Below are 12398 nucleotides of genomic sequence, written 5' to 3' on the forward strand. Positions count from 1 at the left end.
ACTCACTTGCATAGTATCCAGGTTGGCCGCATTCAAAACACTTATCAGTTTGCTTTTTGTTGAACTCTAGCTTCCTTTTGTTTCTCAAGTTGTTGGGCTGATTCGGGAAGGAATTGCTAGGTCCACCTTTTCTGAATCTTCTCTTGTTGAGTATTCTTTTGAACCATTGTGTGATGAGTGCAATATCACTATCATCACCTTCCATGTCATCTTCACTCACGGAGGCTGTATCATCTTCATCTTGTGAAGCCTTCAGAGCAATATTCTTTCTCACTTTTGTGTCTTTTTTTTCCTGCACCTTGGACTTGAGTTTTAGCTCATAAGAAGTCAGTGAATTAATGAGAGATTCAATAGGCAAGGTATTTAGATCTTTGGCTTCCTCAATGGTAGTTACTTTACTCTCCCAATCCTTCGATAAAGCATTCAAAATTTTTCTGTTTTTCTCACCTAGTGAGTATTCTTTTTCCAGCACCTCCAAATCCTTAATGAAGTCATTGGATCTATAATACATCTCATCAATATTTTCATGAGGTTGCATCTTGAAAGATTCATACTTTGTAACTAGAATGGACTTCTTTTGTTCTCTAACATTCCCACTACCTTCATGAATTTCTCTCACTTTATCCCAAATTTCCTTGGCTGACTTGCAGCCTTTGACTCTAATAGATTCATTTGAGTTTAAAGCACAATATAACACATTCATGGCTTTTGCATTTAATGTGAGATGAGCTCTATCCGCAGCAGTCAGTTCACTTCTTATTTTTGGTCTAGATCTTTGAGTATTTTCATCTATAAGAGAGGCATCATATGGACTTTCACTAATAATAAACCACAATTCAATATCAATAGATTGCAAAAAAATAATCATTCTTTCTTTCCAACTCACATAATTTTACCCATTAAACATAGGTGGTCTAATGACAGAATGTCCTTCAAAAAACATAGCATTGTTGGTTGTCATCTTTACTCCAAAGCCGATTGAGTTTAATCTCTAGGAGACCAAACTCTGATACCAATTGTTAGGCCCGAAAACAACCTCTTTTCTAGGCGACCACACAATGGAGCAGTTGATGAGAAAGCGCAAGTGCTTGTGAGTAGAAGAGATAAACAATTTAAAGATCACAAGCGTAACAATAAGTAAATAAAAAGGAAAGAATTACAAATCAATTAACTACCCAACTCCTCTTGAGCTTGTAGATTAATTTAAACAAGTTTTTTCAAGTTGATGAATTACAATCACTCTTGTGTACAAAGAAAGGTTCACCTCCTCCTTGTCCCGAACTCCACTCGGTCAAGCCAGGACATTTTACTATCCCTCAGGACAACCCTCACAGAGCTACATTCATGAAGTATTCACTCACAAATGAAAAGGTTACAATGAACCTCACACCACTAAAACTACAAATCTTTTTTGAAGAGTATTTTCTCACCAGAATCACTCTAGATCTTTTGTATCTTTAATATGTCAAAGTTGTTTGAAGTATCTGACCAACCACTATTTATATAGGATCAAGAAAGTACCTCATTAGTGCTTCCAACGGATAGAAAGTAGTTGAAGAGTCAACTAGCCGTTGGAGTGTCGGACGTCCGATAGCCCTGTTTTATGCGTCCGACAGCAGGCAGTGAGTTTAAGAGATTTTCTTCAATTCTTTCGGACGTCCGGTGCAAGCTTTTTGTGCGTCCGACAGCAAACAAAGAGATTTGAAAAAGTATCTTGTTTCTATCGGACGTCCGGTAGAGATATACTCGGCGTCCGATAGTTTTGTTGACTTCGAAGGATCCTATCGGACGTCCGAAGCATGCGTCCGAAGTTGTGCAATGATTATCGGACGTCCGATACTGTCTTCTTGAGCGTCTGACAGGTTCAGCATACTCTGTCTTTTTCAAATGTTCTTAATCTTTAAATCTGATTTGTTTCATTACTGAAAAAACCTTTGAGGAGATGTTAGCAACATCCATTTGTTTTGTAATCATCAAAAACTAGGGACCAAGGTCAACAAAATCCATAGAAATGCAATTTTTATACTTTAAACCACAAAATGCATACTTTCACTAGAAATTAGTTAATTAACTATAAAAGTAAATAAAACATACCAAAACTAAATAATAAAACACACTTAAACACATAAAATACATGCTTATCACAAGGTTCTAGCACCATGCCAAATGTTTCCAAAAAAGAAGAGCAAAGCAAATGAAGCATGTCCAAAAGTAAACCAACCCCTTGGACTGCAATAAAAAACACCATCGGATTTCAAAGTAGCACGATCTAATTCAAAATTTTCACCCAATTGAGAATGACTAGCATATTTTTTCATAGTAGCAAGATCGCTATAACTGACTCCATTGAGTTCGCCACTGTAGAACTCAACAGTTACACCTATTTGTTCAACACTATACTTTGATTCTGCCGTTCTAAAAGGAACATCCGCTCTAACAATTTTGTGGTTGTCTACCAAAACAACTGGAAATGTTTCAAAAAAAAGTAGGCATACGATGTACAAAAAGTTCCTGCCCTTCTTTATCTCTAAAGATGGAGTGTCCTAACTATCCAATTGCTATTCCATCCCCGTTATCCATTGAACTTGGTTCTCCTACAAAAAAAAAAAACCCCTTTACTTTCACTATAACTTAAACATGCTAGTTTCAAACAATGTTTTAGAAACAAATAAACAACTTTTTTCTGCAATAATAACCTATTTTTTAAAACTTACTACCAGTTTTGGATAATTTATAGTTATGTTTACTAAGCTCTCTCTCATGAATATACATTTAAAAAAATTACTGACATTAAATGAATAATTCAAAACAAATATATGAAATCATTCCCGTATTTAAAATAATGTTCTATTACATTTACCTAGAATACACCTTGTTTTCTGTGCAGTCAATGACTTATCCTAACCCATTCAATGTTTAGCTTTTTCACTAATCATTTATATCTACTTTCTTTCGTTATTTTTTCACCTATCAAAGCAAAGTGAATTTACCTTTCTTCTTCCCATTGCTGTTCTCTACCTCTTTTTTGTACACCCTAGTGAGTTCTTCTCTCTTGGTTTTGTCTCGTTCTATGTATTTAGCTAATCCTTTTTAGAACATCAAATTTTTCAGTTCTTATGGAACCCCTTCTTCTCATCTTCTTGGATATTTGTTTGCTTTTTTCCGTTGTATACTACCAATTTTTTTCGCTTTACTTTCTTATCCACCATTTTATTGCTCACCACTTGTTTGATTTTTACCTCTGATACTTTCTTTTAATGATTTCTTCTGCAAGACTATAGGTTAGTTGCAAAAACACAATCATTTTCCTTCGACTTCCAGGTTAGATAAATTACCTTTATTCAGTTTACAGTTAATATATAAAGTTGACTAATTTAGTGGATGATTTTACTCCTATTTTCCCTTCCAAAAACTAGCATGTTTTACATACCATTCGATAGGAATACCCACACAAATAATAGATTGAACACATAAATAGACCATCACATATGAACAAGTTACTGATTTCTTCCTCAAAGAAATTAAGATTGTGGCATAGTTAACATCCCTTCATGCCATTCCTCAAAATTATAACTTATGATTTTAATGTTTCTCCATGTAATATAACTATCTCATTAACTACTTTCTTTCGCTTTTACCATTTCTATAATAGACTATCTAATGATGGAAGATGCAGAGGTCCCTTTACCTGCTATTCATCCATCTTTATCTAGCAGAAGCATTATTCTCCAAGTTATTGATGCTACTTATATAAAAAACAATTCTCATTCTCAGCAATGATTTCGCACGTTTGTACTGGCTAATGAGCAGGTAATGTGTAATTATATATCTCATTCCACTTTTTTGTTTGTCGCTCTTACACTGACTCCTGATGCAACTTAATCATCCTTAATAATAGGGTGCTAAAGTTAATGTGCATGTTATTGGATACATGATTGAACACCTTGCTGGATTTTTTATTCCATTCACAATATATTATATCTCTAAAGCTGCTATTCATCGACCCCGCATACAGGCTACTGCTGATGAATATCCATACCACTGGATTATCACTAGAACTACTCAAGTTCAGGAAATATAGGAAGACACTGTCCCTTCTCTTCCTTTTTATTTTCAATTGAATCCGTTTACTATGTTAGATATGATGGCTAATACACACCATCTAATAAGTAAGCAATACTCATGCTATCAATATTTGTTTTCTAACAATCAATATAAACTTTAAAATCTCATTCTTTTCATTTACATGATTTGCCTTAGATGTCCTCGGAGTTGTGTTGCATATTTTGCTTGCCAAAACCATCACTTATCAAGGAACCCCTTACATCTATCGAGTTTATGTGATTGTCAACCAAAGGTTCACCTTTCACAACTAAACTAATTCATTTTTTACAATTCACTATGAAGTTAAGCAGCTGTTTCTCACCTAATCTTTATCTTCTTGTTTGCTTAGTAGCATGCAACCGATGATCCTAACTTTATGAAATGAATTTGAAAAAGTTGATGGTCCTATCATCAGATCTCCTGATTGCCATTTTCCAATCATTCTGGCAATAAGAATCAAAGTGATAATGCAAAATGTTACTGCACATTCTCTCATAGTTATTTAAAACACAATAGACACTTTAATCTATTTTATAATTATTTTTTATTGGTTTAGATGACTTAAACATTCTTTTTTAATTAAATATCATATTTGAGTTTCTCAACTCATCATTCTTCGGTCATTTTAGTTGCTCCATTCGTCCAACAAGCAATAGATCTTGATGTCTGGTATGAACTTTTAACTTGCTTCTATATCATTGCTTTGTTTATGATGTAACATGCTGACCTTACTCTGTTAGTATTAGGTATCATGACCATGCACTTATACTAGACAATATGGTTAATCAAGAAACTTACCATGACTCACAAGCTCTACTTCCTCCTGTTGGTGACGATCAAATACTTCATATTGCTGCTGTGCCACAATAAGTAAACTTGTTAATGTTCTATATATTTTTGTCTTCACCTTTACTTTGTCCAATCCCCATTGTCTTTACTTAATAGAGAACAAACACTACATGGATTAGAGGTATGGTTGAACTTTCCGGTATGGTTGAACTTTCCTATAAACCTCAAAAGGTTGTCTATATGGCATGTACCAACCGTGATCAACCAAACAATTTTATGAACACCTGGACGATTGAATGTGAGTATTATCAAGCTAACATTGAACTCTTGCCAAGGTATTTATAAGTCTTTTAACAACTTAATTACTCTACTCTTTGACTTTATTTGCTCCACATTTCCCATCGCAAATCTCTTTTCTTTGTTACTTTAGAGCTTCCATTACAATTTCAATAACTGATCGAACTGGATCCCTCTCTACTACTACTATGGGAGCTGAAGCTAAAAAATTGATAGAATATTCAACTACGGAGCTACACTATCTAGATGAAGAGGTAATTCTTAGAGCTTTTTTTTTTTTCTAAAGACACATTTTTCCCTTTTCTTTGCTACTTTATGATATTTTCTTGTACTTTTTTCAAACAGATGATAGATTTAACTCCATATCTCGCACACACTTTGCATGGAAAGATGTGATGTTCAACATTAAGCCTTCTTCTTCCCAATTTGTAGCCATTAGATGTATAGCCTATGAAATAATAACTTCATACTCAATGGATGAAGCTTTGAACATTAATAATGTCAACTTCAACAATCTCCACATTCACAACTAAGTTTGTAGTTGTTTGGTTTGCTATTTTAAATGTTTGTAATTAGCCGGTCACTAGACACTCAACTTTTTTATTCTATTTGTATCGTAAAAGATTTGCTCTACCCTTTCACAATCAAACTTTTTATGTGGCCTATTGTAGCCTCTTTTCCATTTCATCTGTCACTTCTTGTGCTAGTGCATGCACAAATCTGCTAAAAGGTATTTTGATAAATTTGAAATTTTCTACATAAGAAGAACATATATTTAGACTACATAAATTAAAATAAAAACAAATCACAATATTAAAATACAGTTTAATCATACTTACAAACTTTTTCTTATAGGTATATATTTGATAGAAGGTAGTTGAGTCAAGTAGATTATGCTGTATGTTTGGCATTATCGAGGAATAAATAGCTTGACATGAAACTTTTCCTTTTCCACAAGTTTGAGTTTCAGAACCTGATGCAAAATTCATGATACATATAAGTTGGAAATAACAAAAAAAAAAACTATAAACAAGATGAATACTCCTCCATACCTGAGTTGTTTGCCAAAGCTTGACAGTTTAAGACATTCGATAGAAGCATCTTCTAGTGCGAACGAGACTGCATTTTAAACTCTGTAAAATGTATTACATCAAAAGACAAATTTCCATTGTATTTAGAAAGTGCTCTTTCCAATGGATGAACCAGATTCTCCGTGACAAATTCATGCCAACCCTCTCCCAATTTTTAATCTTGAATTTTCAATATTCAACGTTCATTTCCTTGTAAAATATTTATCATCTGCTTCTCATAATTAATTAGAAAACAAAGGAATTCCTTCAGCAATTCCAGTGCCAAAAACCACTTATCTAAATAAAAAACAAACATGTGAAAACTATAGAGCAATTAAATTGTTGATGTAATACTTTAAGAAGTAAGGGTGAGCAATTACGGTAATTACCGAATTACCGACCGAAATCGATTTCAATTTGGTAATTCGGTAATTAGGTCGGTAAATTGGTGGTATCGAATTAGTAAGAATCGAATTAGGGTCGAATTTGGTTTTGGGGTTTTTGAATTCGGCAAATCCGAATTTGAATTTAATTCGGTAAAACGGTAATATTTTACCGTGTTCAAATTCGAAATTCCGAATAATATTATACCTCAAGCTTTTGTCGGATGTTCCAATTTCAGACTTTCAGTACCCTAAATTAGCATTCGTTCTAATTTCACTATTTCTGCTCTCCTCTTCCTCTCGTTTCTTTGCGCCGTCGCCCACTGAAGTCTAAGCCAAGCTGTTTGCCTGTTTCTGAGTTTCTTCTCTCCTCAACTGAAGATACTTTCTCAGTTTGACAGCTTCTCCTTTCCTCTCCTCAACTACAGAAGCCTCCTCCAGCCGGTTCTCTCCAGTCTCCATACTCATTGTAACAGATTTTTGCCGCCAATTTGAGAGAATTTGTTGACGGTCTAGACGTTATTGGGATCCAAGATTTAGGGTTTGTCTCCTCTCCCTCTCTCTCTTTCTCACACATTTCTTTTGGGGCTCGGCCTGTTTTGTCCATTTTGCTCTTTTTTCCTCTATTAAAATGGAAACTAACAAATGAATTCTGCGTGTAAATTTACCTTTGTATCGAATTATTCTTCCTGGCTGTTCTTTTTGTTCTATTGAACTGATTTTTTATGGCTTTTTCTTCCTGGCTGATGCTCCACTATTGTGTCGGATTAATCATTTATGGCTTTTTTTTTAAATTTTTGAAGTGAGAGAATTTAGTTAATTACTTAATTTACGGTTAGATCGTCCATCAAGTGCACGACCTTACAAATCGAACTGCCGTCACTGAGCAGTAGATTCTGATTGTATGCAGCCTATCTATTGATTCGACAGTAAGGCCCCAAATAGGTCTCTGCCAATTTTGATGCTCTTTATAGTCCCACTGTAAAATTAGATTTTTCCACTCTTTTAATGGTTTTTCTTCTCTCATAATCAGATGTAATGTAATATGCTTCGGGAAAAAAAAGCTGGTCTGGAAGTTGCAATTTCACAAAGTAGTTCTGAGCTATGGTCGTTGTGCAGTTCTGGTTGAGTATGTTGATTAATGTCTAAAGCTTTGTTCTGGTTTTAGCTTACTGAACTCATCTGATGCATGAAACCAATGATGGTTCAGAATCATGTAGTATTACATATTTATCTAATAGGTTTAAGATGAACACATAAATTTTGATGGATTTGTATACTTTTAGAGATTATTCCTACTTTTCCACTTTGAATATGTGAATAATGGATTTCAGGGTCGTATTATTCTTTAGAAGCTATGAGCAAATTTTCACAAAAAGTCTTGGATTGGATATGAAATTAGACCTACTGAGGTTAGTGGGAAAAAAGTATTATATACCTTTTCTGACTTGTGAAATCTTTGCGCTGTGTCCTTGTTCTGGTCAAAGGTTTCAAGTGCTGGCATACTGAAGCTATGTCTACTACTGATGGTGAGAGTAATCCAAGTCGCAATGAGCTGGAACAAGAAGGATCATTTGGAACTCTTCCTCCTAGTCCTACTACACAAAGCTGCGAAGAATCTGGTTTTGCTAAGAAAAGAGGAGAGTACAAGAAGAAGTCCAAAGCTTGGGATCATTTTCATGTAAAGCATGTGAATGGAGTTCGTCATGCAATTTGCAAGTACTGTGACAAGGACATAGCTGCGGATCCCAAAAGTCATGGTACGACTCCCCTTAATACTCATGTAGCTAAATGTCCTCTAAATCCTAAAAATAAGCACACTGGCCAGGCTACTTTGTGTTTGGGTGAAACTGAAACCTTAGCGGGGGAGGTTAAAGGGGCACTCATAAGTTGGAAATTTGATGCGGAAGCCATTAGAAAAAGCTTAGTTTATATGGTAATTGTTGATGAGTTGCCATTTAAACATGTAGAGGGTAGAGGCTTTCAATATATGATGCGGACTGCTTGTCCATCATTTAGAATTCCTTCGAGATGGACTATTTCTAGAGATTGCTATCAGCTGTATTTAGATGAAAAAACTAAGTTGAAACAACTCTTGAAGAATAACAGTGGCAGAATTTGTCTAACCACAGATTCTTGGACATCCATTCAAAGGATAAACTATATGTGCCTCACTGCCCATTTCATAGATAATGATTGGAAACTGAACAAAAAGATCCTAAATTTCTGTCCTATTGCCAGTCACAAGGGAACTGAAGTTGGTAAGGCCATAGAAAAGTGTCTACTAGAATGGGGAGTTGATGATATCCTAACTGTCACAGTTGACAATGCAAGCTCCAATGATGTAGCTGTCCAATATTTACGAGGAAAGCTTCAAAATTGAGGAAAAGCTGTGTTAGGGGGGAAATGGACTCATGTGAGGTGTGTAGCTCACATAGTGAATCTAATTGTTAATGATGGCATCAAAAAACTTGGGGATTCAGTTGATTGTATCAGGGCAGCAGTTAGATATGTTAGACAGTCACCTTCTAGATTGAAAAAATTCAAGGAGTGTGTTGAAATTGAAAAAATTGAATGCAAAAGATTGCTCTATTTAGATGTATCTACTAGGTGGAATTCTACATATCTAATGCTAGACACAGCTCAAAGGTTTGAGCGAGCTTTTGAGAGGTTTGAGGAGCAGGATCCTTATATGCTTCAAGAGCTAGAAAATCTGCTAACAAAATCTGATTGGACAAAAGCTAGATTCTTGGTAATTTTTTTGGAAAACTTTTATCAGCTAACTGTGAAGGTTTCCAGTTCCAAATATGTGACTTCAAATAAATTTTTCACTGATATTAGTCACATTCATGGCATTTTAATTGAAATGACAGCAAGTGATAATGATGAATTGAGTTTAATGGCAAGATCAATGAAGGAGAAATATGATAAGTATTGGGGAAAGATTGAAAAGATGAATATGTTGATTTTTATTTCCTCCATTCTTGATCCTCGAACTAAACTTGAATACCTTGAATTTGTGGTTTGTCAAATGTATGGTGAGTCCGATGGTACAACAATAGCTGGCCTTGCAAAAGATGCAATTTTTGAGCTGTTTAATGAATACAAGATGCTCAACACACCTGCCTCTCATGCTTTTTCACTTTCAAGTGATTCTCCAACGAGTAAAATTACATTTCATGGACATGGGGATGCCTCTAAAACAATCACTGATAGGTACAAGTTGGAGTTTAAGAAGAGAAAAATGGAACTTGGGGGTAGGGATGCAAAATCTGAATTAGAGAAGTATTTGAATGAGGATTGTGAGGAAGGTGATGAGAGATTTGATATCTTGTTATGGTGGAAGGCCAATAGCCTTAGATTCCCAATCCTTTCCAAAATTGCTCGTGATGTGTTAGTAGTCCCAATTTCTACTGTGGCCTCCGAATCTGCTTTTAGTACCGGAGGTCGTGTTCTTGATACATTTAGGAGTTCTTTGACTCCTAGAATTGTACAAGGTTTAATATGTGCTTAAGATTGGCTTCGGTCCTCCAAGACAGAATTAAATGTAGAAGAAAATCTGGAAGAGCTTGAAGCCTTCGAATCTGGTAAGCTATCAAAATTTTTATTGCAGAATTTGAAGTATTTCTTTCTTTCTAATAATTGCCTTTATGATACTTCATGAATTTTATTTGTTCTTGCAGAGTTGCTGAAGACCGGAGTTGAACCAACTATAATTGACCTTTGAGAGGTCACTCTTGTTGCAAGTTGCAGTTTCAGCGTAATTGGCTTTCTGTATTGCAACTCTTCTTGTGGCTTTTTGGATTCTGGATTGTGGATTGCAATTTCTGGATTATTGACCTTTGTGACTTTGTGGCTTTCTAGATTGTGGAATGTGGATTGTGATTTTTGGACAAGTTAATTTAGACTTTTATTTTTGTTTCATTATCATTTCTGGATTGATTTATGATTGTGGATCAGTGGAATTTCTGCTTTGTAGCACCAGGGCAACTGGACAACAGTGTAATTTCCGATTTGTGATTTCTGGATTTGTTTGTCATTTGTGATTTGTTTGTGGATTTGTTTATGATTTCTGGATTTTAATGATCAATGTGAATTGTGTGTTGTTTCGATTTCGAATTTCTGGAGTGATTTGTGATCAGTTACATTCGAACAATTTGTAAGTTGTGGCTCAGTTCAATAGCACTGCTATTTGCTGATGAAAAATGGGCCGAAGAAGCAGTTTTCTAGAATTCGGTAATTCGGTAAATTTTTTGTTTACCGAATTGAATTCGGTAGTCTCTAATTCGAATGCGAATTAGGTCGAATATTTCTAGAATCATTTACCGAAAATTACCGATTTCAACCTACCGAATTCGAATTCGATGCTCACCCCTATTAAGAAGTACAAACCTGTTGCTCCTTTGTACATTTCAACAGAAAACAACATTCCTGAGTATATTGGTCTGCTTCAGGAGTAGCTGATGAACCAACACTTTCTGACTCAAATTCCATGAGGTATACAGGAACCATCAAAGGAGGCAAAGCAAGGAAAGAGTTTCTTCTATCAGCTCTTGATGTTTTGCTCATAGTTTACACAACTTTATATATCAAAAAGGTCCACACATTTAACTGATTAATCAATGCTCTGACATACATATTGACGATAGTTAAGTTAGAATCAATAGGTACCAAAAATGTTTCATATCTTCTCATAAAAAATATGCTTTTTTATTTCTTCCAAACTTTATACTACAATTTCAATAAGTAATTCGAGTAGTTCCTTATCCGCTACTCCTATGCTAAATGAAACTAAAAAAACTGATAACTTTTTCACCTGCTTAATTCCATTTTTTATATCAAGGCGTAATTATTGATGAATTTTTCAGGAACAAATGTTTCCTTTCACCCTTTTTTTTTGTATTTTCATATTTCTCTTTTTTTCCTTTCTCTCTCTCTCTCTCTTTTTTTCCAAACAGAAAATTTATCTACTGGGCAAAGCTCCATATATACGTTTTGCAAATTCACACCATGCGATCACCTCCTAGTTAGGTAAAAAAATAGTAGTGAAAGGGCATTTTCAACTGGTTCTTTTTTTTTTTACGGGTGGAATTCGTCCAGCTCTTTCAATCATTGGACTTGAGGGTTGATTTGACTATCAATTATTTATTTTAACATTTATGATTTAACCACTCTAAGTCGCTTGACAAGGAGTTAAAAGTACACAACAATTAACATTTTCGGGGTAATATGCAAATACTGGCAACACTAAGGAGTTTGCCTTCGACACTATTTCTCAAACCTTGAAATTTAATTCGATTTGACTCCTGCCCTTGCAAATAAATTTTTTACCCTGAAATCATACCCTCGCATTCGAGTAACAAAAAAATGTTAGCCCCCGTTTTTGGTCATTCAATAATCAGTAATTCCGTCTAACATCTTTACCCTATAATTAAACAAACAATTCCCCCAAAATCCCAAAATTCAATCCCCCGCGCAGCGCCGGCCTCTCCTTCTCTGCCTACTGTAATACTCTGTACTATTGTTTTTTCGAGCATTTCCGTCTTCGAACAATAAATCGGTAAGTTTGTCTCTTAGGTTTTCCGTAACAAATTTCTACGGTCACTTAGGGTTTCTTCACCAACTTCAAATGCATTCTTATTATTTCTTTTTCTAATTTTCCCAATTTAGCCTGTAGTTTTTTTTGTTGCGATTTTTGTTCGTTGCCTGCTAAATGAAACAGTTCAGCCGGCAGGAAATTATTTGGTTTTTTCTT

The 12398-nt window shown here is 34.9% G+C and overlaps 2 protein-coding genes across 4 annotated transcripts in view; both read left to right on the plus strand.

Moving 5' to 3' along the window:
• The first annotated feature begins 9099 nt into the window (after positions 1 to 9099).
• LOC113715960 (zinc finger BED domain-containing protein RICESLEEPER 2-like) lies at positions 9100 to 10370 on the plus strand. The gene is made up of 3 exons (XM_027240262.2): positions 9100 to 9155; positions 9254 to 10140; positions 10327 to 10370. The coding sequence occupies exons 1-3, from the start codon at positions 9100 to 9102 to the stop codon at positions 10368 to 10370; spliced, it is 987 nt and encodes a 328-aa protein (XP_027096063.1).
• Positions 10371 to 11935: 1565 nt separating this feature from the next.
• Positions 11936 to 12398, plus strand: part of LOC113717025 (pre-mRNA-processing protein 40C-like) — a 28128-nt gene continuing 27665 nt past the window's right edge. The window contains exon 1 of one of the 3 annotated variants that reach the window (XM_072071312.1): positions 11936 to 12203. The gene's annotated coding sequence lies outside the window, so the exon portion shown is untranslated. The remainder of the gene's footprint in view (positions 12204 to 12398) is intronic. The other 2 variants (XM_072071311.1, XM_072071313.1) reach the window with 2 other exon arrangements.

The sequence above is a fragment of the Coffea arabica genome, chromosome 11c (assembly GCF_036785885.1).
Source record: "Coffea arabica cultivar ET-39 chromosome 11c, Coffea Arabica ET-39 HiFi, whole genome shotgun sequence".
NCBI classification, from domain to species: Eukaryota; Viridiplantae; Streptophyta; class Magnoliopsida; order Gentianales; family Rubiaceae; genus Coffea; species Coffea arabica.

Excerpts from the sequence above, each read along its gene's own strand:
- LOC113715960 (XM_027240262.2), top strand. The coding sequence starts at position 9,100 with ATGGCATCAAAAAACTTGGGGATTCAGTTGATTGTATCAGGGCAGCAG. Across the intron at positions 9,156-9,253 it reads TCAGGGCAGCAGTTAGATAT|GTGGAATTCTACATATCTAA; the intron begins GTTAGACAGTCA and ends TGTATCTACTAG. Across the intron at positions 10,141-10,326 it reads GACTCCTAGAATTGTACAAG|AGTTGCTGAAGACCGGAGTT; the intron begins GTTTAATATGTG and ends TTGTTCTTGCAG.